The following is a 27,978-nucleotide window of genomic DNA, read 5'->3' on the forward strand; positions in this document are numbered from 1 at the left end:
GATAGGGTCCATTCCCCTGTCTAGAGACCGAACGAGGAACACTGTCTGATCGGAGCTGAGCTCCGATCTTTGCAGCCAGCCCTGCAGCAGTGTGAATTGGTAAAAGAACAAGCCATAGAGGGGAGCAGGGGCCGGCCCAGCTCCATACCTGTACGTCCTCGCCTCTAACATGCCTACTGGCTCCTCTTTTGTCACCTGGCTGCTTCTCACCTGTCCTACACCTCCTCGGTCCTCGTGCTTTCTCCCCCGACGCTGTCCATCACTGTGTGTCTTCTGTATCCACGGGCACACGGCTGCAACTGCTGACAGGCTGATCGCTCATTAACCACTGGACCACCAGGGCTCTTCCTGGATAGGAGACGGCCCGAGACACTAGGTGATGGTGCGGCCCGGGGGCCACATGGCACCCTGCCCCCCGGCCCAGTCCACCCCTGGTAATGCCCCTTAAAGCAGTGCCCCTATAATAATGCCCCCTTCAGCAGTGCACCTATAGTAATGCCCCTGTAGTAGTGCCCATATAGTAATGCCCCATAGTAATGCCCCTGTAGTAGTGCCCATATAGTAACGCCCCTGTAGCAGTGCCCATATGGTAATGCCCCTGTAGTAGTGCCCATATGGTAATGCCCCCATAGTAATTCCCCTGTAGCAGTGCCCATATAGTAACGCCCATATTGTAATGCCCTTGTGGAAGTGCTCATATAGTAATTCCCCTGTAGCAGTGCCCATATGGTAATGCCCCTGTAGTAGTGCCCATATGGTAATGCACCCAAAATAATGCCCCTGTAGTAGTGCCGATATGGTAATGTCCCCATAATAATGCCCCTGTAGTAGTGCCCATATACTAACCCCCACATTGTAATGCCCTTGTGGAAGTGCTCATATAGTAATTCCCCTGTAGCAGTGCCCATATGGTAATGCCCCCAAAGTAATGCCCCTGTAGTAGTGCCCATATGGTAATGCCCCTGTAGTAGTGCCCATATGGTAATGCCCCCATAGTAATGCCCCTGTAGTAGTGCCCCTATGGTAAGCCCTCATAGTAATGCCCCTGTAGTGGCGCTTACACACACAAAAAAAAAATCTTACCTTAACTCCGCTCCTATGTCCGCCACCGTCCAGTCTGTCCGGCTGCTCCTCGGAACCATGGGAGAGTCGTCATGACGTCTCTCCCGTAGTGCCCGTGGGGAGAGCTGGAAGCTGGAGTTCAGGAGAGAACTCCAGCCTCCGGCCACCGGGCTGGAGGACACTGGCGGCGGGTGCAGCAGTGCACCTGGTGCATGTGCACCTCCAGCCCCCCCCCCCTAGTTGCGGCCCTGCTATCACAATAGCGATTACGCCCGCAGTCTAACTGCGAAGATATGCTGATTGCGAACACAATGCCATATGCAGCCTAATATAAGGACACCCACTTTACCTTACACACATCCATTAATACTTAGCAAGACTACGAACATCGGTAACATCGAGTACCATCGCAGCCTCACTCACACTTGCACAAGGTCTGACCTTACTTAGGAATTGCTAACCTCGTCGCACGCAGTGATAGGCCAAGCTGCATATGGCATAGCAATGGCTAATTTATGCATGCCCCTGCAATGGCGTTCAAACACACTGGCGCACCTGCATTTCGCCGACCCCCCCCCCTTTCACCACCCACAAATGGTACTTCCTGTCAATCACTCTTTGAAAGGGTCTGCATAGTCACTGCGATCGCAGTTCCGATTACAGTTGAGTGTTCGCGCATGCGCACTGTGATGCATGCGCAGAACGCAACAATCACCTGATTGCGTGTATAATCGCAACAGCGATCCTTGCTGAATCAGGCCCTTTGTCTGCGTCTTCTGATCTCTATGCAGCTGATGACAGCCATGTGCTCTTATAATAGTCCTATTACAAGAAATGGAAGTGGGGAGAGTCATTATATCATCCATGGCCCTGCACATTTATTAGCCTTTAGGGGTTGTCCATTTTACATGATTTCATGAATATTTATTTAATTTATTCCTTAATCCTTAAAGTGCCACACTACCACTCAATAAAACATTTTACTATGTGCCCCTCTTCTTAGCTGGCTTGTGGAGTTACAAGTGCCAGCCAGCATGCCTCCCCCAGCTAACGCACCTATTGGTTAAAAAAATGAAACCCAAATGCCACGTGTCTTAGGGGTCTAGAAACTAAGCACAGGCTTGCCTACCCTCCCGATTTGGCCAGGAGCCTCCCAGTTATTGGGTGCCGCTCCCGGCCCTCCGGGAAGGCAGGCAAGCCTCCCGCAAGCAGCCATCCCTCCCTACCCCCGCAGAGTTAATAGCAAAACCCCCGCAGCGGGGAGGCCCGGTGATGCGATTCACGCTGAATCGCGTCATCATGGCCCCGCCCCCCACTTTACAATGCCGTTTGCTTCGACATTGTGAAGAGGGGGCGGAGTTGCGATGGCGTGATCTTGTGGCCACGCCCCCGGTCCGCACTGGCCACGCCCCCACAACAGCATTATTGTGCGGCCACGCCCCCTTCTGTAACCTGACATTCAGCCCCCTCCCGGAAGGAGGGAGCTGAATGTCGGCAAGTATGACTAAGCAGTGTTAGGAGACAGAGTGAAAAGTGATAAGAAAGTGATAAGATGCCAGCCAATCAGCTCCCAACTGTCATTTTTCAAACACAGACTGTGAGATGACAGTTGGGAGCTGATTGGCTGGCACCTTATCACTTTCTTATCACTTTTCACTCTGTCTCCTAACACTGCTTAGTAAATTGACCCCTTAATATTGTATTTTAAATAAATACTCAGCCAAATCCCTTATGCTCCCCTTTATTATTCTTATAAATCTATAGTGAATATACAGTTTTCCAAAACGCCATCCCCCCTCTGCCTCTGCGTGAAGAATGCCAACCAAGGTAGTTTGTACATAGGGATGCCCACAAAGCCTCTTATTTTTACTCTCAGTATTAACACTCTTGTTGCCAAAATTAGATTGAACCCCAATATATTGGGGGTGCAGAAAGTAGGCATCTTATAACATTTAACTATATGCCGCCATCCTTTGCACTCCCACCATCCCAACTATCATGTCATGGCACAATCTACTAAATCAAAGTGAAAGGTGTTAATATTGAAAACTCTCTGCCCAATCCACCTTCCATAAAGCAGATTATTAAGGTTATCAAAAACCACAGACCTCCAATAATTTCATCTGTAGCGACGGTTTCCTGGTCACGGAAACTATGGGACAAAATGGATTTTTAGCTCCATCTGGCTGCTCACCTTCACCCAACACAACTTTGTAGCTGAGCTTCTAGTTTCATCCAGGGACTACAAAAGTGTTCTTCTATAGCTGGAAAGAAATATGGTTGGTCTACTTAGCTAAGGGGGCTAATCAGCTACGGATGCAGGAGCTATCGCAGCTGCTAACATGTTAGCAGCTGCGATAGCTGTAATTTGGTAATGCAGCAGGAGGCATCACACCTCCTTGGACGCAGCGTTGGATCATCTGCGTGATCCTCAGCGGGCTGAGTGACCATGGGGACATCGCAGATGCCCAAAAGAAGCCAGGAAATCTCTGTCTGCCAACAGAAATCCTGTCCTCTTCCCTCCCCCCAAACGGCGATGACGTGCCTCCGTTTTGGGAAACTGAGGCCATCGCCGCCCCCTCCCCACCCACAAATGACGGCAGACTGTCAATCACTGACAGTCTGCTACCGCTCTGCGTTGGATCACGCAGGACAGATTCTGCACATGCTTAGAACGGGTCCTGCTAACTTACGTGCAATGCTGAAACAGGCCCTAAGCTCTTTTATGGTCAATCTACACTTTCTTTTGGAATTCAAAGTTTCACTACATACAGGGGCATCTTAAGAGAGGAGGGGGCCCATGTGCACTCCCTGTGCGGGGCCCCCTCCTTTCTCCCCGGTGGCCGGTAGCCGACTGACGCAGCTGGCCAGCCACCGGAGCATTAGTAGACTCCGAGCACTAGAGTGTGCCCAGAAGTCTACTGCGCATGCGCAGAACGCCGGAAAAATGGCCACGGTGGCCATTTTCCGGTGTTCTGAGCAGTGCTGACACCCAACGCAGGACCACGGACAGGTGAGCTTAGAATTATATGGGTGCCCCGCGCACACTGCACCCATTATAGATATGCCACTGACTACTTATGTACAAATCAGACATTTTGCACAGTTACAACTTCTTCAAACACCTTTTAGAAATATAACCCAATTTAAAAATCTAGGCAATAAATCAACAAATTCATGCCTTTATTACAGCTTACTGACATTTACCGATAATACTCAAGCTCCTCTTCCACACAACTGGGGAAAAGGAATCAGTCTATCAATCAACCAAAAGGATGCAAGGACAATAGATTAACAATGATCAGTCAAATAGATTAACAATGATCAGTCAGTTTGGCAATAAAAATTCCAAAATGGGCACAGTAGATGGCACCTGGTCAACAAATCACTGGGTAGCATTTTTCCTATATATTTCCCATATCGGCCCCAAGTGTTGGAGACAATGGGGCTGATCTAAGTTGAGAGCAAAGCAGAACAAGCAAATGACTTTCACCTGGAACAAACCATGATGCAATGCCAAGGGGTGAAAGTACAGTTTTTTGTGTTTTTTGCATGCAGGGTAAATACTGGCTGTTTTTCCATGTAGCCACAAATGCTGGACAGCTTTATTTTTACACTGCAATTTAGATTTGACTTTGGACACACCCCTCACACATCTAAATCTCACTGCACATTTGAAATCTACCCCACCAGCTAAATTCTATTATAAACCTGATCCTCTAATTTCAATAACCCATAGTTCTTGCTGTGTAACCTCCTGAATCGTACAAAATTATAAAACATTTGGGAAACCCTGCTATTTGTATCTTCCCTCCTTTAACACCTCCCCAGTTTTCGATAATCATTACACATTTGCAACAATTTTTTAGTTTATAAAATGTTTTTTATTTTTTATTTGTTTTTTTTTATAAATAAACAGAATTTAAAAAAAAAAGGCTGACCTCCATTGTGGTGGAGATCTCATTAGATCCAGTTTTTATCTCTTTAATTTCCAGATAACTGTGAGAGAACTGTATTTTATTCTTTCTTGGTCTCCTGTTGTTATGAGATGTCTCCCAATCCACACAAAAGAAATAAGACCAACATGCCCCTTAGGTTTCTGTTCCCTACGCTGCAATGAAGTGCGGAATCAGATGCCAGCATCAATTTCTCCGCTCCTACATGTGGCTAAGGGGTAGATTGTGCTAAGCCTTGGAGAGAGATAAAGTGGAAAGAGAATAAGTACCAACCAATCGGCTCCTGTTATTTTTCAAACACAGTCTGTAACATGGCGGTTAGGAGCTGAATGGTTGGTACTTTGTCTCTCTCCACTTTTTCTCTCTCCAAGGCTTAGTACACCTACCCCTAAATATTAAAACGTTTTTTAAAAAAATAAACAGAAGACAATTTTCCAGACAGTCATTCCTATAAAAAGAGGATGACAGCCGCATGAAATAAACAAAAAGAACATTAAAAAAAAACTTGAAATAATGTACGTGAAGCCCAAATATTAAATATGCATTTGAATAAATGTACAGAATAATCAAATGGAGGACTTTAAGCTGGTTTTGTATTTACATAGCAATATGGTATATACAATTATACAATATGTACAGAGGAGATAAAGGGTGAGGGGCTGCCAGAAGAGGTTGTCCATCTTCATCAGGACTGTCATCACTGATTGGTCATTTAGTAATAAAGTTCCTTTTCCACCCAACCTGCGGTAAATGATACAAAGAATGATCAGTCTTATGCATTTACAGAGCCGTAACTAGACTTTTTTGGTGCCCTGTGCCAGAAAGAGCATTGGCGCCCCCCTCATTTTTCAAAGGGACATAATGCACCCAAAAAAGGGCCATGGCTTCATGGGGAAGGGCCAGGGAAGAGATAAGGGAGGCCAGGAGATGCTGGGGATGAAATAAGAGGAAGCTACAAGCAAGAATGATAATAAACAGAAATTTGACAGGCCCAAACAGCGCCCCCTGACCTGTGGTGCCCTGTGCGATGGCACCAGCCGCACTACCCTAGCTACGGCCTTGTGCATTTATATGTTAAAGTACAGCACTCCCTACTTATGTGTCTTTATTAGAGGGATGTTGACAATCGTTATCTTTACTGTAGACAAGCTAGGAAATCTGTGAGGTCACACGTGGCTGTATTAGTGGCGTGAAAGGCATTATGTGTTCTTACTAGGGCAGAGGATCCCAAACTCGGTCCTAACAGTCCAGGTTTTAAGGATATCCATGCTTGACCACAGTTGACTAAAATAGTACATCAGTCAATTTGATTTACCCACCTGTGCTCAACCATGGACATCTCTAAAACCTGGGAACCTCTGTACTAGGGGGATGTGAGGCAATTGGTGATGTACCGTATATACTCGAGTATAAGCCGAGTTTTTCAGCACATTTTTTGTGCTGAAAAAGCACCCCCTCGGCTTATACTCGAGTGATGCCTGCATGGTACGCAGCTGAGAGTTCGGTCAGCACTACACACTGCTAAACACACAGCCGCCGGAGCCGGCTGCTGCTGCTCCCACTTCTGGAGCCATCTTCCGGCTCCCGCAGTGGGTAATGGGAGAGACGTCGTGACGACGTCTCTCCCATAATGCAAAGCGGCCAGAGGAGCTGATAGCAGCGGCGGGACCAGGAGCGGGGTTTCAGGTAAGTGTTTTTTTATTTTTTTATTAGGACTACTGGGGGCACTACCAGGGGGGATTACTTCTGGGGGCACTACCAGGGGGGGGATTACTTCTGGGGGCACTACCCGGGGGGGATTACTTCTGGGGGCACTTATACTCGAGTATATATGGTAATTGGAAATAGAAACAAGTGAGCCTATGATGCTATGCCCAGTCCTATGTAAGGTCATGTAGCATGGCAAAGGTTTATTACTTAGTGGTGGTAGGGTTATTGGAGAGCGTCAGAGAACAGTAACGGCACATATTGTGGAACAAGTGCACATTTTATTAGAAATATCAAATCTAAAATTTTTCCAATAGAAAGTTAACTACAGTAAGTGCCACTAACCTTTACTGAAGCTCTCTCCAATACACCTACTACTGACCTCGCCAGTGATCTGGTGTCTCTCCAGGATCCGGTGGGATTTAGAGACCGAGGTCGGGGAATTCACTTTCATGGCAGACTTATAGATTTGGAAAGTCTACCAGAAGCGCTTACCCTACATTCATTGGTAAAACTACTGATACTAAATTACAATTTATCCCATTTCTGATACTTACTGCCAGGAAACTTTCTTATGAGAAGTTTTCTTAATTCATCATAAACCAAGATAAGGACGGTGTATTGGATTCCAACAAACCAGTATTGGGCTCTGTGTGGAAATAAGGATAGCTGTGTTATAGATCTGATACAGATCTAGGAAAAAAATGGATTACGAGAAGCCGAGTGAATAAAAGTAATAAAAAGGAAAACAGGTTTATCAAACAAAGGCTGAGAATGGGTCAAAGTTCAAAAGTTTTTAAGCATTTTTAATGCTAAAAACTGAATTAAAAATGGATTGTAAAAAATCTGCACATAGATTTGACTATTATCATTTTGTAATTTATTTATTCATTACCTTGTGTTGTTTAATAATGCAGCATGTGGCATATTTCATCCATTAATAGAGAGTAAACAGTGCCATCTTTGTTATGCCTTTTTAATGAAGTTTTCATCCTCTAATTATGTTTTTTGTCAAAAAACAAATAAAACATTTGGAATTTGTAAGTTCCCTGTGAGTTAGAGACTAAGGGCCCAATTTAATAATTAGGTTTTTTTTACCAGCAGCATATTTTGTTTAGTATTACAGTGATACTAACGAATATGCCACTGTTACCTCTCCGATGAGGTCCAGCAACGGCCCTCCCCTCAGCGGCATCCTCCGCTTTGTTGTTGGCAGCCTATAGCGGGCTGCTGTGTTATGCGCAATGGGGCAATAGGGACCGTATCGCTATCACCATCTATAGATGACGTACGTGATACAGGGGCCTATTCATCATCACTAAAAAAATTGATGGAGGTAATTAGGTTTATAACTCACATGGAGCTCTACCTAATTACCTAATTCCTCCTCTCCCTAACTATCTATTCCGAAAAGCTGTCATTTTTGCGATGACAGCTTTTCAGAAAATAGATACTTTTCCCTGTCTGCTCTACCTTACCGCAGCTGTAATCAGTGCTGTGCATGCGCTGTTACATTCACAAAAGCGTGCACATGCGCAGCACTGATTACAGCTGTGGTAATTCTGTGTCCGTCCATCAACCCCCACCCCTCCACTCCCCTCCCCCAATTACGTAGCCGCCGGTCACAGGCTGCAGCCACAGACCCCGACCTCCCGCCCGGTCCCCGACCTCCCGCCCGGCCCCAGTCTGCAGCGGACGGTACGGCCAGGCAGAGGGGGCGGGCTGATGATTTTTTTTTTTTAAACTTTACTGTGTTCTGCCGGGAGAACACAGTCTGTGTCAGAGCAGCAGCCAGAGCCAGAGGACCGACCAGGGAGTGATGGAGGGAGCTAGCGGAGTTCCTGCCCAGCTGACAGCAGGTAAGTGCAACCCGCTATACACCACCTGAGAGTGGCGGATAGTAACAGCATCAAATTCCGAAAATACATAATTTTCAGAATTTGATGAATAGCCTAATTTCCATATCTCCATACTAATGTACTAATGTATGGGGAGTGTGGAAATTGATGCAGGGGGACTTATCCAGGAGATATCAGTGATATCTCCTGTGTTAAGTGGGTTAATGAATACTAAAAAAAAACTGTAATTAAGGAAAACGTCCTTAAAACCATTATTTTAGTTTTGATGAATAGGTCCCCAGTGACAAGCACCAGTAATCTTAGTTTAACGCCGTTTGTTAAATACTGAAAGAAGGACATAACCCCTTTTAGCGAGTGCTAAATGTTAAATGGGGCCCGAAATAATGGAGATTATTAAATGTTCTCTGTATACTGGTACTCACCGGAGGGGCATAAAATGCAGGGCTTCATCCATCCCAGGGACGTAACACAAGAATACTCCAATAGCTACTTGTGACAGCAGTCCCAGGAAGATAACCTTATTCCTATGTGTGACAGAATGAGTGTAAGGCCAGAATTTACGGAACTGCTTTTCACAACACCACAATCCACCCCAACATAGACACATAAATACAATTGGTGTAAAGTAGCGGTTTCCAAACTTTTCTGGCCCATTGCCCTTTGGGTTGGATAAATTCATTCCCAGCAACCCTGACCCCATTGATTAATATACAGTAAGAACTCAAAACAGTAACAAGTTAACATTATTCAAAATCTAATCTGATATAGGTAAACACATCCTACTAAGGTGGTGAGGACGCCCACGTTGGGAGCGACTGGCGTCGAGTCATCTATAACTATCCATACTGACAGCTTTTTCAACATAGTACATACAGCAACTGCAAAACTGACTGACGTAACATAGCCTAAGGCATGTACAGTATCATGAGTAGGTCATACATGCAAGGGCTTCCAGCACCTAAACCAGGACGCGTCACATGGACTGTCACTCAATGTTACCTGAAGAAATGGTGGGTTAGGATGCTGTTCCTTCTTGTCTTTCGTATAAGAGTGTTCATCATCTGACAAACCACTATAGAGATAAAGAAGGCTGTGTAGCAATACCACTCCTGACTGAGGCGCTGTTTGTATGTCTGGGAGGAAGAGACAAGATCACTGTGTTAACCAATCAGAGCACAGGTTTTGAATACGTTCAAATGTTTCACTTTGTGTTCAATGAGTCTGTCTCTGTCTGGCATGTCATGTCACATGTCACAATAGCCCTACACATGCATGCATGCTTAAGCTGCATACACACACAACGATTTTTTGAACGATTATCGTTAAACGATATTGTTTAACGATAATCGTTCAAAAAATCGTTCACTTTCTGAGTCAAACGATGAACGATTATCGTTCATGCGCGTTCACGTTTGTAGTTTGTAGTTTGTAGTTCAGTCAGACTTGTCAACTCAACGATTTTCATTAAAGGAATATGCAAAAATCATTTGTAGTTCAAAAAAATCGTTCATTACACTTTAAAAATCTGACAGATAATCTGACAGAAACTCATTCATAAAATCGTTGGTAACAAAATCGTTGTGTGTGTATGCAGCTTTACCTAGGAGCAGAGATAAGCAAAAGTTGAGCGCTCTCTGCTTTAACATAACTGTTCTGTGGAACGGCATTCTGCAATGCCCTAGTAAATATGCATTTGTTGTCATTTATTGTCTACGAATAGTGCTAGGACAAGGATTCATTCTGCTGTATTGTGCAGTTTGGGTTAGGAACAAATTTTTGCTGCCAAAAAGTTCAACTATTTTTGTGGCCAAATTTAGAATGAGGTGAATGTTTTGACAATGTTAACATTTCTGACGTCGACATTCAGCCAATGACGATATTTTGTGTAACCATGTCGACATCATCAATGATGACATTGACATTGTAATTCTCAAAATTTTAAACAGAGACATTTTGACTGCATACCCTCAAATGGGGTTCTATAAATGGCAGGGGGCTACAGTATAATGCAAGTACAGCAATTATAAAATAATTGCAGTATGTCCCACTCCCTCCCAAACCAAGTTAGGGTTTGGAGTTTCCATCACTACAATAAAGCAACAGACTATTTCCGCCACTTAGGCTGCCAGTAACTGGTAATAATTAGCTGCTTGGTACTTGGGCTTATTGTATAGTTTGGCCATGCATATGAGAACACAGTCACCTCTTCATTTCTGAAACCTAACAACATTAGAACATGAAAAAAGATATCTACCCTTTGAACACTTATGACGATGACGATAGTAGGGACTCCGTTTGCGCCTGTGCTAGATGCTTACCCATTCTTGACCATAACTGTCCTCCAAGTCATTGATGGTCTTATCCTCCCAATTGACACGAAGTCCGATAGTTCTTATTGGAAGGAATCCCTGTTCAGCCATGACAGTGAAATAGTTCACGAACCCGGCATATGTTTCCATAGCAGCTGATGGAGAAGCAGAGCACTAGATATGAGTTACATGGTATAATATGGTTCTGGCTTGCCCTCTGTATACCCTTTAAGGTAGAACATTTTGCAGATGTGCAGAGTTTGGGCAACAAATTATTCAAGTTCAATTTTTACTTTGCCATCGGTCCAAAAAGGTCTATGCATACTGTATTTGTAAATTAAATATTAATATTGTAAAACTGTATACATAACTGTGTTTATCACATTAATATAAATATTAGAATTACAGTATGAAAAAATTGGGGCAATGGACATGCTGGTGTTCTTTTATCTGGATGTGTAGGAGGTAGTGAAGGTGTGTGCTGGCTGTACTTAACTGTGTGGTGTTTGTCTGGAAGGATTGGCGTAATATATATATAAATATGTATAGATAGATGTCTCCCAAATGAAGGGAGCAGGCCTTAACTGTGTGGAGTCTGTACATTCTCACCATACTTGTGCGGGTTTTCCCTGGGTGCTCTGTTTTTCTCCCACACTCCAAAAATATACTGGTAGGTTAATTGGCTGGCTCCCAGCCAAAAATGTAACCCTAGTATGTGTGTGAGCATGTGGTAGGGAATATAGAGTGTAAGCTCCACTGGGGCAGGGACTGATGTGAATGGCTAAATATTCTCTGTAAAGCGCTGCGGAATATGTGTGCACTATATAAATAACTGGTAATAAATAAATAATTAAAGATTGCACATATGTTGTCTGGTAACATGCTTTTTACTATTTTTACTGTATATTATTTATTTTTAGTTATTTGTGATCGCAATTGCAATTTAAATTTTATTTATTTATATGTGGAAACTGATTACTAACTGATAAACAGTATGTACTGTCTAAGGCTGGTTCTATATACTAATTAGGTCGTTTTCATTAATTGGATTTCCGACAACAATTCCTTAACACCGGGAACCCCATTCGACTTAAAATATCCACAGCTGATTATACCAATCATGTTCTATACATAGATCTGGGCTGGTGTCAGTTCATTGTTCTCTGCGGTGAGATAGGGGTAAATTCTGTGCCTGATTCAGAGTTGAGTAAGAAATAGCAGGTAACTGTGTACCTGGACAAACCACACTGCAATGCAAGGGGTGCAAATACATACATTTATTTTGCATGCAATGTATATACTGGCTGCTTTTGCATGTAGCCCACAAATGCTGGACAGCTTTATGTTTACACTGCAATTTATATTACAGTTTGGACACACCTCTCCCAAATCTAACTCTCTCTGCATTTTAATTCTGCCCTACCTGCAGTGCAGCATGGTGCTACCAAGATTCACAGTTACTTGCTCATTCTTAGGGGTAAATTTACTAAAGTGAGAGTTTTTAGAAGTGAGTTTTAAAAGTGATGTTGCCCATAGCAACCAATCAGATTCTAGCTATTATCTTCTAGAAGGTGCTAGTTGAATGTTAAGTAGAATCTGATTGGGTGCTATGGGCAACATGACTTTTAAAATTCACTTCTAAAAAAAAATCTATCTTTAGTAAATTTACCCCTTACTCTGTTCCCAACACTGAATCAGGCCCACCCTGAGAACCGCTTAAGGCCATATTCCACCAGATAAATTATGCCTCAAAACTGGAGTGAGGTGAACATCCAGGGGGAGATGTATCAAACTTCTAAAGAGGACAAGTGGAGAAGTTACCCATTGCGACCAATCAGATACTAGCTATTATTTATCCAACACAAATAACAAAATGATAGATAGAAGCTGATTTGTGCAGGTGCAGGGATTTTGCCTAGGCCTCCAAAATAAGCCTACTGAAGCCTGTGTCTTGGTGATAAGCAACAATATAGAGTTTTAGTTAGCACCTACTCTACCAGTGGCATAACTATAATGAGTGCACACAGGCTCCTGGGTCCTTGGGGGCCCACACCGTACACCCTGCACCCATTTAGTATACTTACTTCTCTGGAGACCTGCATTGGCCCTGCACAGATCACCAGGAAAATGGGGCGGACAACATTTTCACTGAGGTATGCGCAGCACGGAAATCACCAGGAACATGGCATAGGCGCCATGTTCCCAGAGACCCGCGAATGCGCAGTAGTCTCTGGCATAGTACCAGAGTTTACTCACATCTGCACCGTGTAAAGAGGAGGGGGTTGACAAGGAGGCTACACACTGGTCCCCTCCTCTCTTAATCCGTCCCTCTACTCTACATAAATAAACCATTAGGGGAATGAATTAAAATTGACACATCTTGCTAGGCAGAAAGAGACTGAGAAGGAGGCAGGAGAACAAAGGTCCAAGAGGAGGAGAAGATGGAACAGTCAGTAGGAAAAGGGGGAAAAGCTTTTACAGTTATATATGTGAAAGCAGAAAACAAAAGGAGAGATAGTATGACTAAACACTGAGGAGGAGATGCATCTAACTTTCTAAAGAGGACGGGTAGAAACGTTGTCTTATTGCAACCAATCAGTTTCCAGTTTTCATTAATCCAGCATTCTATAAAATGATATCTAGAAGCTGATTGGTCGCAATATGGCAACGTTAACTTTCTATGCAATCCCCCAGTCTTTCTCAAATGAGTGGAATGAAACAGCTGGCACTGGAGGTGCTTAATAAAACTACTAAGATTTTCTGTGGGGTTTCTTTTCTGGTGACTGATGAAAATTCTTACCTATGTGAAAATAGGAATATGACAGCAACTGCATGTTCACCAGCCGATCCTTGTGCGGGTTACGGGGCTTTCTCAGCATAATGTCATTTTCAGCTTTCTCATAAGCTAAAGCAATGGATGGGATCTAGGGAAATTTGAGCAAATCAGTTAAAAAGCTCAAGAAAACTAAGTTCTGAGGTTGTGAGAACAACACAGTAGGGGAGATGTATCAAGTCTTGGGGGTAAATTTACTAAAGTGAGGTTTGATACATCTCATCCATGATCTCCATGTGTCTGTTGTGTCCTATCCTTTCCTCACATTTGTAACTTTTCTATCTAACAAGTTAACTCACAATGTCAGTGCCCAGTTCTATGAAGAGGATGGTGATGGTTCCGAGGGGCAGGGGGCAGTTGAGGATGACATAGACCATGAATGGAATCATCTCTGGAATGTTCTTGGTCACTGTATATGAAATTGATTTCTTCAGGTTGTCAAATATCAGGCGTCCTGTGGGAAAATGGCATATGTGAGTTACTGGGACGTAAGCCAAGAGATGGAGAGGAATGGAGAAGGCTACAACTAGGGTGGGGTGCATATAACAGCAGATAATCAATGGTACTTTGTATTGAGGAGGGCTCTACTGTATATTTCATGTGGGGTATTCGCCCATTTATAAAAGAGATTATCAATAATACAAATATCACATATATTTCCATATTTCCATGAGGAAACAGCACCACTGGGAGTCTCTATGTCAGAAATAAGGATAGGGGTAGTTCACATTTTTGGTTGTTTTTGCAGTTTATCAGATTAGATGTTCTTTTCCTAAGTACTAACGTTCTTATCTCACCTTCTTCCACACCAGTCACTATGGAGGCAAAGTTATCATCGAGAAGAATCATGTCCGCCGTATGTTTGGCAGCATCTGAGCCGGCAATTCCCATCGCAACACCAATATCAGCTTTCTTCAGTGCCGGGGAGTCATTCACGCCATCACCAGTAACAGCCACAATAGCCCCCTGTAAGTGGCAAAGACAGCATCAGTGAGATACTGCGGCAACCGTAACAGTCTTAACATTATTTTTTAACATTATCATCATCTTCATCATCTCAGTTTCTGACACTCAAGTTTATGTATCACCTTAAAATGTTGCGCTCACCAAATGTATATCACAAGCATATAGTCATGAAAACCCTTATGCAGCAATGCCGACCGGCTGCTTCCCGACTGCATAATCCCGGCAAGGGTTAAATGATAGGTGTCGAAATCTCGACACCTGTCATTTCACCTACGCTGGGAGACCGGCGCCTGGCATCCCGATCGAAGGAATGCCGGGCGCGGACAGCCGCAGGGGGGGGAGGGTTAGGTTTAGGGTCCTCGGGGGGGACTTAGGGTTAGGCATCCCCTCGAGAGGTTAGGGTCAGGCTAGGGGAAGGGGGGATAAGGGTTAGGCAACCCCCCCCGAGGGACTTAGGTTTAGGGGGGGATAGGTTTAGGCACTTAGAGGGGGGATTAGGGTTAGGCACTTGGGGGGAGGTTAGGGTTAGGCACCCCTAAGGGAGAGTTAGGGTTAGGGGGTAGAATAGGTTAGTTTATACTTACCTTCCGACATTCCGGATTTCCACCTGTGTCGGGCTGCCGCTGCCGGGATTTGAACCGGCGGCCATCTGGCCAGCGGTAAATCAAGGTCACTATATAATAAAGATTTACTGGCATATGATCAACCAAAAGTGCATACTCATGGAAGATCCAACGTAGGCGTCCATGGACATCACCAGTCACTGTCTTTCAGAGACATCCCAGGAGCAACTTACCAAATGTTGTTACTGCTGAAGAGGGTAAACAGTGTGTGCACAAAAGTCTCCAAAGACCTACAGCACACACCACTTGGATAAACAACGTACTAGCATTTCAGACTAGGTTTACTTTGAATAAACCCAATTCATATACCACCTCCCAGTTTACTCATGGGCACCAATGTGGTTAGTGAAGTGTTTAACAGAGACCATTCCTTACTATAGAGTGGTCGCTAGCTTAGTTTTGCTTTATACCTGCACTTTACCTTTGGATATTCGGTCATTGATGCACTTGTTTTGTTTTTTCCCCATTGATTTTTATGCATCACCTGTATGAATCCTTCCCATTCATCCTTTAGAATGTAAGCTCTTACGAGCAGGGCCCTCTACCCTCTCGTGCTTCTCTTTACTTTACTTTCATCTACTCCTTACTCCCCACTAGGGCACCTAAAACCTGGTTGCTCATGCTCTGTTGCTTATTTGGGTGTTATGGTTGCTAATGTAGCAATGTATATTATCCATGTCCTGGTCCTGTATTGTATTGTACTGTAAGCCACTGGGCACTTATTTGTTTATGTACTTTTTTTGTGGTGCCATATAAATAAATGATAATAATAATATTAATAATAATCTCTTGCCTGTCTTTTTCTTTAACTTACCAGTCTCTGGCATCCCTCTACAATGAGAAGCTTTTGCTGTGGTGATGTCCGTGCAAATACAATTTCCTGGTGATGCCTCAAGATGTCATCCAGTTCATCAGAGCTCATGTCAAGGATTTCACCACCATTCACCACAGCTGCACGAGCATCCCTGGAAGTTGCAATCAACGAGTGAATTCATTGACACAAGGGAAACTTTGGGATAAGCTCTAGGTGGTTGGACAAAGAATTTGTGAAGTACTGACCTTGGATTAACACTTTCAATGGGGACTCCTAGTTTATCGGCAATGTCTTCTACTGTCTCGCTGGCAACTGAGATAATACCAACACTTTTTGCAATTGCTTTAGCGGTAATAGGATGGTCCCCAGTCACCATGATGACCTGCCAGATACATGGTGGAATACATTGAGTTATCAGAGATATTTTACCAGATGCCTAATGTCTATTACCTGCTTAGTGACTAATAGGCGCTTTCAAAACCTCAAATAGTCAGACATCTGCCGAGCGTTAAATGCTCCACGGTCATAGACCTACAAATACATTAAGTATTGGTCAATACCAACCTTAATGCCTGAACTGCGACACTTCATGACTGCATCTGGAACACTGGAACGAGGTGGGTCAATCATGGAGATGAGACCAACAAAGCATAGTCCACTTAGTGGAAAATTTCCACTTTCTGCATCAAACAAATAACCGGGTTCATAGGTAGAAGAGGGAAGTACCAACTGACAAAACCCTGTGGAAATAACAAAATACATCAATTGAAAATATGAAAATGGGAGACAAAACATTTGAAGCCAGAAAGGTGCCAGAGAAAAAACAAGCTTGGCCTCAAGACTCACTTATGCTAGAATGTACAGAAGTGCTCGTAATCGAAGTGACAATGGCAGTAGTGGTACTAACCGAGAACTCTTTCTCCCAGACTCCCCAGGGATAAGTATGCCTTTTCAAAATCTCCTTTCATTTCTTCATCTAGTGGCCATTCTTGTCCTCCTATCATGATGGTGCTACATCTCTCCAGGATCCGTTCTGGAGCCCCCTTCATCACCAGTAAGTAGCCCTTCAGGGCAGGATCCTCTGGGATATGGATAGAGACCTGGATCGAATACATAGGTAAACTTAGAGGTGCAAAAAAGAGGAAAAAGAAAGTATAAATCGGTGTCGATAGAGGCTACTCAGTTCAAAGTTGGGCTTGTGATGCAGTAGGCTAGTTGTAGACCGAAGAGTCATGAAAGACTCCACCCTCCCTCACTTGAATAAAGCGCCAGCTTCAGGAAGGTAAGTTCTAAATATAAAACCATCATAGATCTAATTGGGGTTATAGATGCCCTCAGGGTCTAGTGTAAAAATAAAATCCTTAACAAAGGGAGTTTTTCTGAGAGAAGTAGGACAGTTTCCACAACTGGTACTTGTTTCCTTACCTGGTACTTGTTGCTTGAGTTGAATGGGATTTCCAAAACTTTCTGATTTTTCTTTCTAATTTCCATCACATTTCCCAATAATTGTTCTGTAAATTTCAATAAAGCAGCTTCTGAGGCATCTCCATTGACTGTTTTCTGCACAGGAAAAGTTACAAATTAAATTAGATGGCTAATTGGCTAGGATATGTACCCAATGTCTGATGGAACTCCAATCACAACAGGCAAGATCTGTGTATACATTCATTTATCTCAATAAACTGTACACAGTATGTATATTTACTTTGTTTATCGGCACCTCCTCCTGATTGGCGCAGAATTCTGCCCTGTTACATAGAGTGGCTACTGTCGCCAGTGCTTGCCAGGTGGGTGAACTCTGATCAAATATTTCCCCTGGAGAGACAAACAATTAACAAAGGTTACTGGGTTTTGTATTCTGCTCTCACCTTCCGATGTATAGTATGTTATCTAATGACATAGAATTGTACCCTGCAAAGTTGCGCCCCATACAATATTGTGATATTACACAGATATATTATTAACTATGTGTTAATGTGGAGCCTTACCGGTTTGATCTTCGCTGGTATCTGCATTTTGGATAAACCTATCAAACCACATGTGTGCCACGGTCATACGGTTCTGTGTCAAGGTGCCGGTCTTGTCAGAGCAGATGACAGAGGTGGATCCAAGAGTCTCCACAGCTTCCAAATTCTTTACTAAGCAATTTTTCTTAGCCATACGCTTTGCAGTGAGCGAAAGACAAACCTAGAAGACCACACATGTATTATGGAATGGTAGGGTGTTGTTAAAAGTATTGAGTTATTCTATTCAGAACGACTGGGATAGTTAACAAGTAGTACTCACGGTCACAGTTGCCAGTAGTCCCTCAGGCACATAAGCTACCACGATGCCGATGCAGAAGATGACGGCATTGAGAGGGCTGTATCCCATAGCGATGGAAATTATAAAGAAAACAACCCCAACACCCACAGCTAGAGCACTGATCAGATGCACAAAATGTTCAATCTCCAAGGCAATGGGTGTCTTCTGGTCCCCAACTTGTGATGCCAATGAAGCAATACGTCCAATCACTGTTCTGTCACCCGTGTTAATGACAATACCACATGCTGCCCCTGCAGATCAAAAGTAAAGACTTCATTATGTTGTAAAAAATCAATTCAGACGCTGCCAATAAGGGCTAACATTTCCATCGAATGCTCAAACATTCTCAGAAATGGAGATATCAGCATGGGATTTGAAGAGTATATAAATGGAATCAAGTTGGTTTAGTGGGCTCACCTTCCAAACAGGTTGTAGAATAGAATCCCAGGTTTTTGGTCTCTAGGGGATTATCATCAGTACAGTCCACACCACGGGGCTGAGCTTCAGATTCACCGGTGAGGGATGAGTTGTCAACCTGTACAGTGAAACATAAAGTCATTTAATGGGCTCAATTTTATTTGGCATGATCTAAAATTTACAATATTAGACATCCAGTTATTCTCACCTTGCATCCTTGGCTCTCCAGTAGACGTAAATCAGCCGGAAATTTATCGCCTCCTTTTACATAGACAATATCTCCTACGACAAGGTTCTCCGCCACAATCTCCACCCGTTTTCCATCACGAAGAACTAGGGCTTGCTAAATTGACAAAAAGGCCAGTTATAAACAAAGTTCATATGAAAGTATAATTTAAGAACGTTGCTTATCAATCAAACAATAGCTCTATTGTCCTTCTCACCTGGGGTACCATGTTCTTAAAGCCGGCCATGATGTTGGTACTTTTGGCTTCCTGGTAATATGCAAAGATCGCTGTCATCACCACCACAGCAATTAAGATGATTGCCAACCAGAGCTGGAGGCACAAATGGGTATTGAGTTATAAAATGCATAGAAAAGACAAGCAAAGCATTTGGCTTACACAAATTAAAATGTAGGCAAATACAGCCACATCTTTTTTTCCTTACATTGTCTTTAGCAACAGTGGGATCTTGCGCAGCTTGTAGGCCATACGCAAGGAAACATAATGCCGATGCAATCCAGAACACAATGGAGAACCCACCAGCCATCAGCAGCAAGAATTTGACGATTTCCGGGGTTCCTTTCGGAGGACTCAGCTTGTTAAGTCCATCTCGGGCAAGAATTTCCTGGGCAGTAGCAGTAGTCAGGCCCTAAAATAAACACAGCATGTCAGAATACTGTAACAGTCTTCACCTTTTATACTACTCTGTCTGTTTTAGGTGGAGAGGACATCAATAAGAAATTTCACATTAGGGAGAACATCTGATTTGTCAGGACTATATTAGGAATAGGAAAAATGTTCTGTGCACCTGTTCAAACATGCAATTCAATTTTGGAAACAAACTGTTCACAATAGTGTCTTGTAACCAAAAACTTATATATAAGTACTGGAAGTCAACATGCACATTATAAATGGATTTGTAGCACCACTTATATTACATGGTGCCATATATGGATATTTTATTATATTAGCATTTTAATTGTCACCAATAAAAACATGTAAGGGCTGATTCTAAATTGGGAGCAAAGCAAAAATTAAGCAAGTTACTTTGCACCTTGGTAAAACCATGTTGCACTGCGGGTTGGGCAGATTCAAATTGTGGTTCTGATTCAGACCCGTTCGCTAGGCTGCGTTCGCGTCAGCAGCCTGAGTATGCAAATCCTGCGATCACTAGCAAGACATTAGCACGCCCACTATGTCTTGCCGTGCGATCGCGGTGTGTATTTTAGACACCCATCAGCCTGACAAAAGACGCCCTTAGTAACATCTCCAAGAAGTGTATTAAACAATCGGTAACATCGAGTAACATCGGACCCATACGCAGCACTTGTGGCTGACCATACCCTACCGCAAGCCATGTATCGTGTATGCTGACGCTGTGTCTAAATTATGCATGCCCCTGAAACGGTGTTCAGATGCACAGACACGCCTGCGTTTGCACCACTACACCCCCGTTACCATCGACCAACTCCTTTCCCCACCCACAAACTCGTCCTGTTACTCATGCTTGCGGAGCGTCTGTGTACAGGGTGCGAACACTTCCCGATCACATGGACTAGTTCACGCATGCGCACTGCGTCTTGTACACATGCGCAGATTGCAAACATCGGCAGGCTACGTGTGAAATCAGCCTAGCGAACGGGTCTGAATCAGGCCCTATGTTCAATGTGGGTGGGGTGTGTCCAAACTCAAAGCTATATTACAGTGTAAAAATTAAGCTGTCCAGCATTTGTGGGCTACATGTAAAAGCAGCCAGTATTTACCCTGCATGCAAAATAAAGAAATAAATTTATCTGCACCAGAGCCGTAACTAGACTTTTTGGTGCCCTGTGCCAGAAAGAGCAGCCGCGAGGAGGGGGGCGGGACGCCCCCGACCCACCCACCGGCCACCGCCGGGACCCGAGGGCACAAGGAGATGATGGCCGTTCAGTGTGTATGAATGACCATCATCTGCAGATATATCTGTCTGGTGTGTACCCACCTTTAGCGAGACTATCCAAAATGCTATCACTCTAGGGCAGAGTTTTCCAAACTCCGTCATTACAGTCCAGGTTTTAAGGATATCCATGCTTAAGCACAGGTAACTTGATTAGCACCTCAGTCAATTAACCATCTGGACTCAAGCGTGGATATCCTAAAAACCTGGACTGTAATGGCGTAGTTTGGGAAACTCTGTTTTAGGGTATAAGCCTTACCTGCTTTATATCCACTGAATATTTGCTTTCCAATTCGTCAACACTTAATTTGTGGTCCGTCTGCAAAGGAAAGTGTGTTACTACAGTATTCTTGTACAGTGTAGTTTATAGTGTGTTACTATACTTGTACAGTGTAATTTATAGTGTGTTACTATACTTGTACAGTGTAATTTATAGTGTTACTACAGTATACTTGTACAGTGTAATTTATATTGTGTTACTATACTTGTACAGTGTAATTTATAGTGTGTTACTATACTTGTACAGTGTAATTTATAGTGTGTTACTATACTTGTACAGTGTAATTTATAGTGTGTTACTATACTTGTACAGTGTAATTTATAGTGTGTTACTATACTTGAACAGTGTAATTTATATTGTGTTACTATACTTGTACAGTGTAATTTATAGTGTGTTACTATACTTGTACAGTGTAATTTATAGTGTGTTACTATACTTGTACAGTGTAATTTATAGCGTGTTACTATACTTGTACAGTGTAATTTATAGTGTGTTACTATACTTGTACAGTGTAATTTATAGTGTGTTACTATACTTGTACAGTGTAATTTATAGTGTGTTACTATACTTGTACAGTGTAATTTATAGTGTGTTACTATACTTGTACAGTGTAATTTATAGTGTGTTACTATACTTGTACAGTGTAATTTATAGTGTGTTACTATACTTGAACAGTGTAATTTATATTGTGTTACTATACTTGTACAGTGTAATTTATAGTGTGTTACTATACTTGTACAGTGTAATTTATAGTGTGTTACTATACTTGTACAGTGTAATTTATAGTGTGTTACTATACTTGTACAGTGTAATTTATAGTGTGTTACTATACTTGTACAGTGTAATTTATAGTGTGTTACTATACTTGTACAGTGTAATTTATAGTGTGTTACTATACTTGTACAGTGTAATTTATAGTGTGTTACTATACTTGTACAGTGTAATTTATAGTGTGTTACTATACTTGTACAGTGTAATTTATAGTGTGTTACTATACTTGTACAGTGTAATTTATAGTGTGTTACTATACTTGTACAGTGTAATTTATATTGTGTTACTATACTTGTACAGTGTAATTTATATTGTGTTACTATACTTGTACAGTGTAATTTATAGTGTGTTACTATACTTGTACAGTGTAATTTATAGTGTGTTACTATACTTGTACAGTGTAATTTATAGTGTGTTACTATACTTGTACAGTGTAATTTATAGTGTTACTACAGTATACTTGTACAGTGTAATTTATAGTGTGTTACTATACTTGTACAGTGTAATTTATAGTGTGTTACTATACTTGTACAGTGTAATTTATAGTGTGTTACTATACTTGTACAGTGTAATTTATAGTGTGTTACTATACTTGTACAGTGTAATTTATAGTGTGTTACTATACTTGTACAGTGTAATTTATAGTGTGTTACTATACTTGTACAGTGTAATTTATAGTGTGTTACTATACTTGTACAGTGTAATTTATAGTGTGTTACTATACTTGTACAGTGTAATTTATAGTGTGTTACTATACTTGTACAGTGTAATTTATAGTGTGTTACTATACTTGTACAGTGTAATTTATAGTGTGTTACTATACTTGTACAGTGTAATTTATAGTGTGTTACTATACTTGTACAGTGTAATTTATAGTGTGTTACTATACTTGTACAGTGTAATTTATAGTGTGTTACTATACTTGTACAGTGTAATTTATAGTGTGTTACTATACTTGTACAGTGTAATTTATAGTGTGTTACTATACTTGTACAGTGTAATTTATAGTGTGTTACTATACTTGAACAGTGTAATTTATATTGTGTTACTATACTTGTACAGTGTAATTTATAGTGTGTTACTATACTTGTACAGTGTAATTTATAGTGTGTTACTATACTTGAACAGTGTAATTTATATTGTGTTACTATACTTGTACAGTGTAATTTATAGTGTGTTACTATACTTGTACAGTGTAATTTATAGTGTGTTACTATACTTGTACAGTGTAATTTATAGTGTGTTACTATACTTGTACAGTGTAATTTATAGTGTGTTACTATACTTGTACAGTGTAATTTATAGTGTGTTACTATACTTGTACAGTGTAATTTATAGTGTGTTACTATACTTGTACAGTGTAATTTATAGTGTGTTACTATACTTGAACAGTGTAATTTATTCCATATTGTTCTCATATCTTTTCTGTGAACATCACAGCTCCTACTTCTATCATACTATCAGACCTGTGTCTTCTGCCCACACCCATATACATTTATTTTGACATATTCATTTCTCAGATTTTCAATTTATGCTATGAACAAACCTGATCCTCTTTCTTTTCATATTTTCAATCCATTTTAAGTGTGATGTTTACTTAAGCGTTGCCTCTGTACTTACATTCCAGTTCCTAAGGGTGAACTCACACACTACTACAACTGAGGAGCCGAATATTTTCTTTATTTACTAATCATACAGTGCATGGCTTAAGAACTCCCACTGTCCTGAGCCAAAGCTACATAGTCTGGCCTTTCATTTGTGGTGCTAAAGTGCCAGACCTTGATGATCTGAAGAATTCCCTCATCTTTTCCACCACTTAAATGACCTCGTCATCTTTAACTTACAATCTCCAACTCCTTTTTGAGGTTCTGCACTTTAGCATCTTTTTTTTTCCCTTTCTTCCAAGGTAACTTGATGCCCTCAGATTTCTGCGTTTGTGGTTCCTCCTGAACAGAGATGGTGTACACATCAGGGGGCTTCTGCAGGTGAGGCAAGATGAACAGATAAACCTTTTAATATATTAGGATCATATCTAGGTGCACTCTGTCAAGTGCCCAACTACAGACGGTGTAACACTATGGGGGAAATTTATCAAAGCTTGGAGAGAACTAAAGTGGAGAGTGATAACATGCCAACCAATCAACCCCTGTTATTTTTCAAACACAGCCTATGAAGTGACAGTTAGAAGCTGATTGGTTGATACTTTTCTCTCCATGCTTTGATACAGCTCCCCTTATGCCACTCTCCTTAGGCAAAAATGATCTGATTTATAGGCAGGTAGACAAAGGGGCGGTAGAGATAATTAAAACACAATGGGGGGTGATCAGTGGCGGCTCCAGAGGTGGGTCTGCAGTACAGTCCAAAATTCAAATAGGGGAGCCACACCAACTGCCAGTGAGTCCCGCCGGTGATGTTTGGCAGCATTTGGGGTGGCAGTTGGTTTGGCTCCCCTATTTGATTTTTGGACTGCGCTGCAGCCCCACTTCTGGAGCCACCAAAGGGGGCAATTCAATTCAAAGTGATGGTGGTACAGTGCTTGAGAAACAGTCGGAACGCTGGCATCTCCTGACCACCAACATCGCACATTTTCCCTCACATCTCATAGAGGTTTACAAGAAAAAATGTGCAAGGTTGGCCTACCGTAATTCTCGGGGATGTGCCCCCAATGATGCAAGAGGAAAATAATACATAAAATTGATTGCAGGATATCACAACACAATTATTCCAATATCAAAATTAAATGATACAAGTGACTTTATAAAAAGTTCATTTAAACCAGTTGTTATAAATGACCCTAGGTAGGTGAGCTGTGGTTCTACAGCAGTTGGCATCCCTCAATAGAATGCCGGTGACTGCCATATCTCTACTTATATCATTGTAATCATTATGACAAATAATTGTTTAGTCACCAGTCTCGTAGTTTAAACCAGGGTAAGCAATACAACCTGTTCTGTATGCTCAGTTGTTAGAAAAAGTATAATACAAAAATGAAAAAAAAAAAAAAACACATCTGTTCGCATTTGTTTTAAGTAGACATAAACCTTTTTTTTTTTTTTTTTCATAAGAACAGTACAAAAAAGTGGACAGTCAATTCGGACATCAGAAATGCACAATTGTTATGGAACATAGAAAAATTATCAAATTTACTTCTAAATTTTAAAAAAGAAAAATACGTTGGTAACATTTAGTGATAATGTATTACATTATGGAATTGTACTAACAGTGACACTCTAGACACAGTCTGTGACAGTACAGTCTGGCAAAAACGTCAATTTTTGAAGCACTTTTATAAAAAAAAAAAGCTTGAATAATTGACGTTTTTGCCAGACTGTACTGTCACAGTTTGTGTGACCCAATTACTCAACATATCAAATACACTGCACATTTGTAATCCAGAAAGTGTTGGCAGAGCTCTTACTATACCTGTGAGGACATCCTTGTATGATGTTAAGTAGCTGGTAGTCCCAAATAAGACAAAAAAGATGTGTAGCAGTGGTATCTCTCCAAAGGAAACAGCAGTAGAACAGGTACTGTTACCCAGTCCTAGCTGTTAATTGCCTAAGGGTACCATAGTCTGAGAAGGACCAAACATTGAGATTATATATGGTCTGGCCCCTCCCTGTGACACCAACTCCAGGTCATGAGTACAATACACCTTGGATCTAGCTACACCAGGTTTCCTCCAGATAGACAAGTATGTATCTATAAAGCATGAGGTACAGATGTCAGATGTGAGTGATGTACTGTCTATTCTGCGTACTATGAGTAAAAGACTGATAACCTTTAATACACTAGAAACAAATATAGGAACAAATATATACGCTACAGGTTTATAAAGTATATACAAACTGCAGGTTATTCCTTTATAGCAAGGTGTGGTGTAAAGAAGTAGTACATATAATTAAGCTTTTGCCCTACGTTCTCATGTTCTAAGTCGAGAGGCGGATGTTAGGAATGTAAACTCACAATAAAGACTGCGTTCACAGTATAAATGTGCTGCTAATTAATTAAATAATACAAAAGATAGTTTGCAAAGTGCAACTTTATATGGATATAAAAAATACAGTATATGAAATGATATAAATGTAAGATGAAAACCAAGTATAAAAATTATGGTAAAATGATAAAAAATTATGATAAATGAGATTAAATAAAGTAAAGTATTGTCCACTATATACACTGCTGTACCTTGACAATGCATTAGGGGGGATTCATGACATGTCGCATTTTGAATGTGATACATCCCGCCACTCATCGCAAGCAAAACAGCGTTTACTAAGGCCGTATGCTTGAATTAAATCACAAAGAACAGCTCTCCTGGTAAAAGCTGTCCTTTGCAATAGAAGGATTTCCGGGTTTAGGACCCAGGAGTCCTTCTGCGCATGTATTGAGTGCCGCACGTGCCACGGGGGGTGCTGGGCTCAGGGGGAATTGTGAATAGAAGCCCATAGGCTTCTATTGGGCATGGTGCATATGCGGTAAGCGGCTAAACATCAGAACATTTCATTTTCAGAGGCTTGACCGCAAAATATGCATTGATGCATCCCGCCCGTTATCATATTTAATTTCATTTAATTTATCATCATTATTTTATCATGTTACTATCATGTTTATACTTGTTTGTCATTTTAAAATTTTTTAGCTTTACAGATCTTTCTTTTCTTTCTTTCTTTCTTTCTTTCTTTCTTTCTTTCTTTCTTTCTTTCTTTCTTTCTTTCTTTCTTTCTTTCTTTCTTTCTTTCTTTCCTCATCTCTTTAAACAGGTCAACCAATCATACTAATAAAATAAATAATAAAAAAGAAATAAATAATACTAATTATTATATTTTATTATAATAGTAATAATAATAATAATAATAATTATCATCATCAGAAACATAGTGTTATATAAATGAATATATACAAATACAAACAAATAACCAATATAGAAGCAATGTCTAACCATACAAGATAATACAAGATTGCGCAGATACTTATTTTATTCATACCTGATATGGTTTCTTCCTGGTTCTGGAACTAGTTATAAGAAAATAAATTCGACCATCATAAAGGTGCTGGAACTGCATACTCCTGAGTACCCCCACAGAAAAGCACTGCTTCTATTTATGTCTTTGGAGGTATAAAACAAAACCTTGTTGTGACGTGACTGTGCTTGTGGAAGCGTTGTTGTACCCTATGAGTTCCCATTACCAGGGGATGCAGTTATTATGCCGGCGGACGGGTTGCTGGCAGTCGAAACACCAACGCCGCAACCCCGCCGCGAGGGAATAATGCTGATACCGATATCCCGATGGACACCAGGACACCGGCGTCGGTATCCCGACCGCCGGAATCCCGAACGTCCAGACGGCGGGTAAATATGAAGGAAAGCCGGGGATGGAGGTGGTTAGGATTAGGCACCCCGGGGGGAATTAGGGTTAGGCACCCCCCGGGAGTGTTAGCGTGAGGGGGGTTAGGCACCCTGGGGAGAGGTTAGAGCTAGGCACCCCCCCGGGAGGTTTAGGGTGCCGGAAGGGGGGTTAGGGTTAGGCACCACAGGGGGGTCTTAAGGTTAGGCAACACCGGGAAGGTTAGGTTTAGACACCACTAAGGGTGGGTTATGGTTAGGGGGGGGCAGGGTAGGGTTAGATTACTTACCTAGTTGCTTCGGGATATCCTGCTGTTGGGCTTCCGGAGGTGGTATTTCAGCCAGCGGCTAAAGAGCCGTCGGTATTTTAATACCATTCCATTACCAGGACTCTGCTGTAAGTAAAATGGTCTCTTCACACCTTGATACCACCAGACCCCCGTCACTCTCACATGTGTCAGGGCAGGGATGGACTGGGGCTGTAGATCAGCCCTGGCAGTCTGTCCTGTGTGTGGGGGGGTGCGTGTCGCTAGACACGGGGGCCTGGTCTCGCGGCAACCCCCCGTCTCT

At 41.9% G+C, this 27,978-nt stretch overlaps 1 protein-coding gene across 1 annotated transcript; it reads right to left on the reverse strand.

Moving 5' to 3' along the window:
- Positions 1-4,937: 4,937 nt before the first annotated feature.
- Positions 4,938-25,561, reverse strand: LOC148501036 (potassium-transporting ATPase alpha chain 2-like). The gene is made up of 23 exons (XM_088450974.1): positions 25,485-25,561; positions 23,906-24,040; positions 21,270-21,329; positions 19,520-19,723; positions 19,294-19,407; positions 19,059-19,193; positions 18,851-18,968; positions 18,416-18,684; positions 18,118-18,316; positions 17,835-17,944; positions 17,555-17,689; positions 17,037-17,229; positions 16,694-16,869; positions 16,375-16,511; positions 16,130-16,280; positions 14,524-14,692; positions 14,026-14,180; positions 13,694-13,817; positions 10,903-11,048; positions 9,584-9,717; positions 9,007-9,108; positions 7,283-7,374; positions 4,938-5,759 (listed from the first exon to the last, which is right to left on the reverse strand). The coding sequence occupies exons 1-23, from the start codon at positions 25,494-25,496 to the stop codon at positions 5,731-5,733; spliced, it is 3,099 nt and encodes a 1,032-aa protein (XP_088307100.1). The 5' UTR covers positions 25,497-25,561; the 3' UTR covers positions 4,938-5,730.
- Between the last annotated feature and the right edge of the window lie 2,417 nt (positions 25,562-27,978).

Source organism: Taudactylus pleione, unplaced genomic scaffold (assembly GCF_031769625.1).
Source record: "Taudactylus pleione unplaced genomic scaffold, aTauple2 ptg000535l, whole genome shotgun sequence".
In the NCBI taxonomy this organism is placed as follows: domain Eukaryota; kingdom Metazoa; phylum Chordata; class Amphibia; order Anura; family Myobatrachidae; genus Taudactylus; species Taudactylus pleione.

What these genes read in the sequence shown, in the direction of transcription:
- LOC148501036 (XM_088450974.1), bottom strand. An exon ending in TCAAAAAGGAGTTGGAGATT is followed by an intron (nt 21,330 to 23,905) that starts GTAAGTTAAAGA and finishes TTTCCTTTGCAG; the next exon opens with ACGGACCACAAATTAAGTGT. An exon ending in ATTCAGTGGATATAAAGCAG is followed by an intron (nt 19,724 to 21,269) that starts GTAAGGCTTATA and finishes TGTTTATTTTAG; the next exon opens with GGCCTGACTACTGCTACTGC.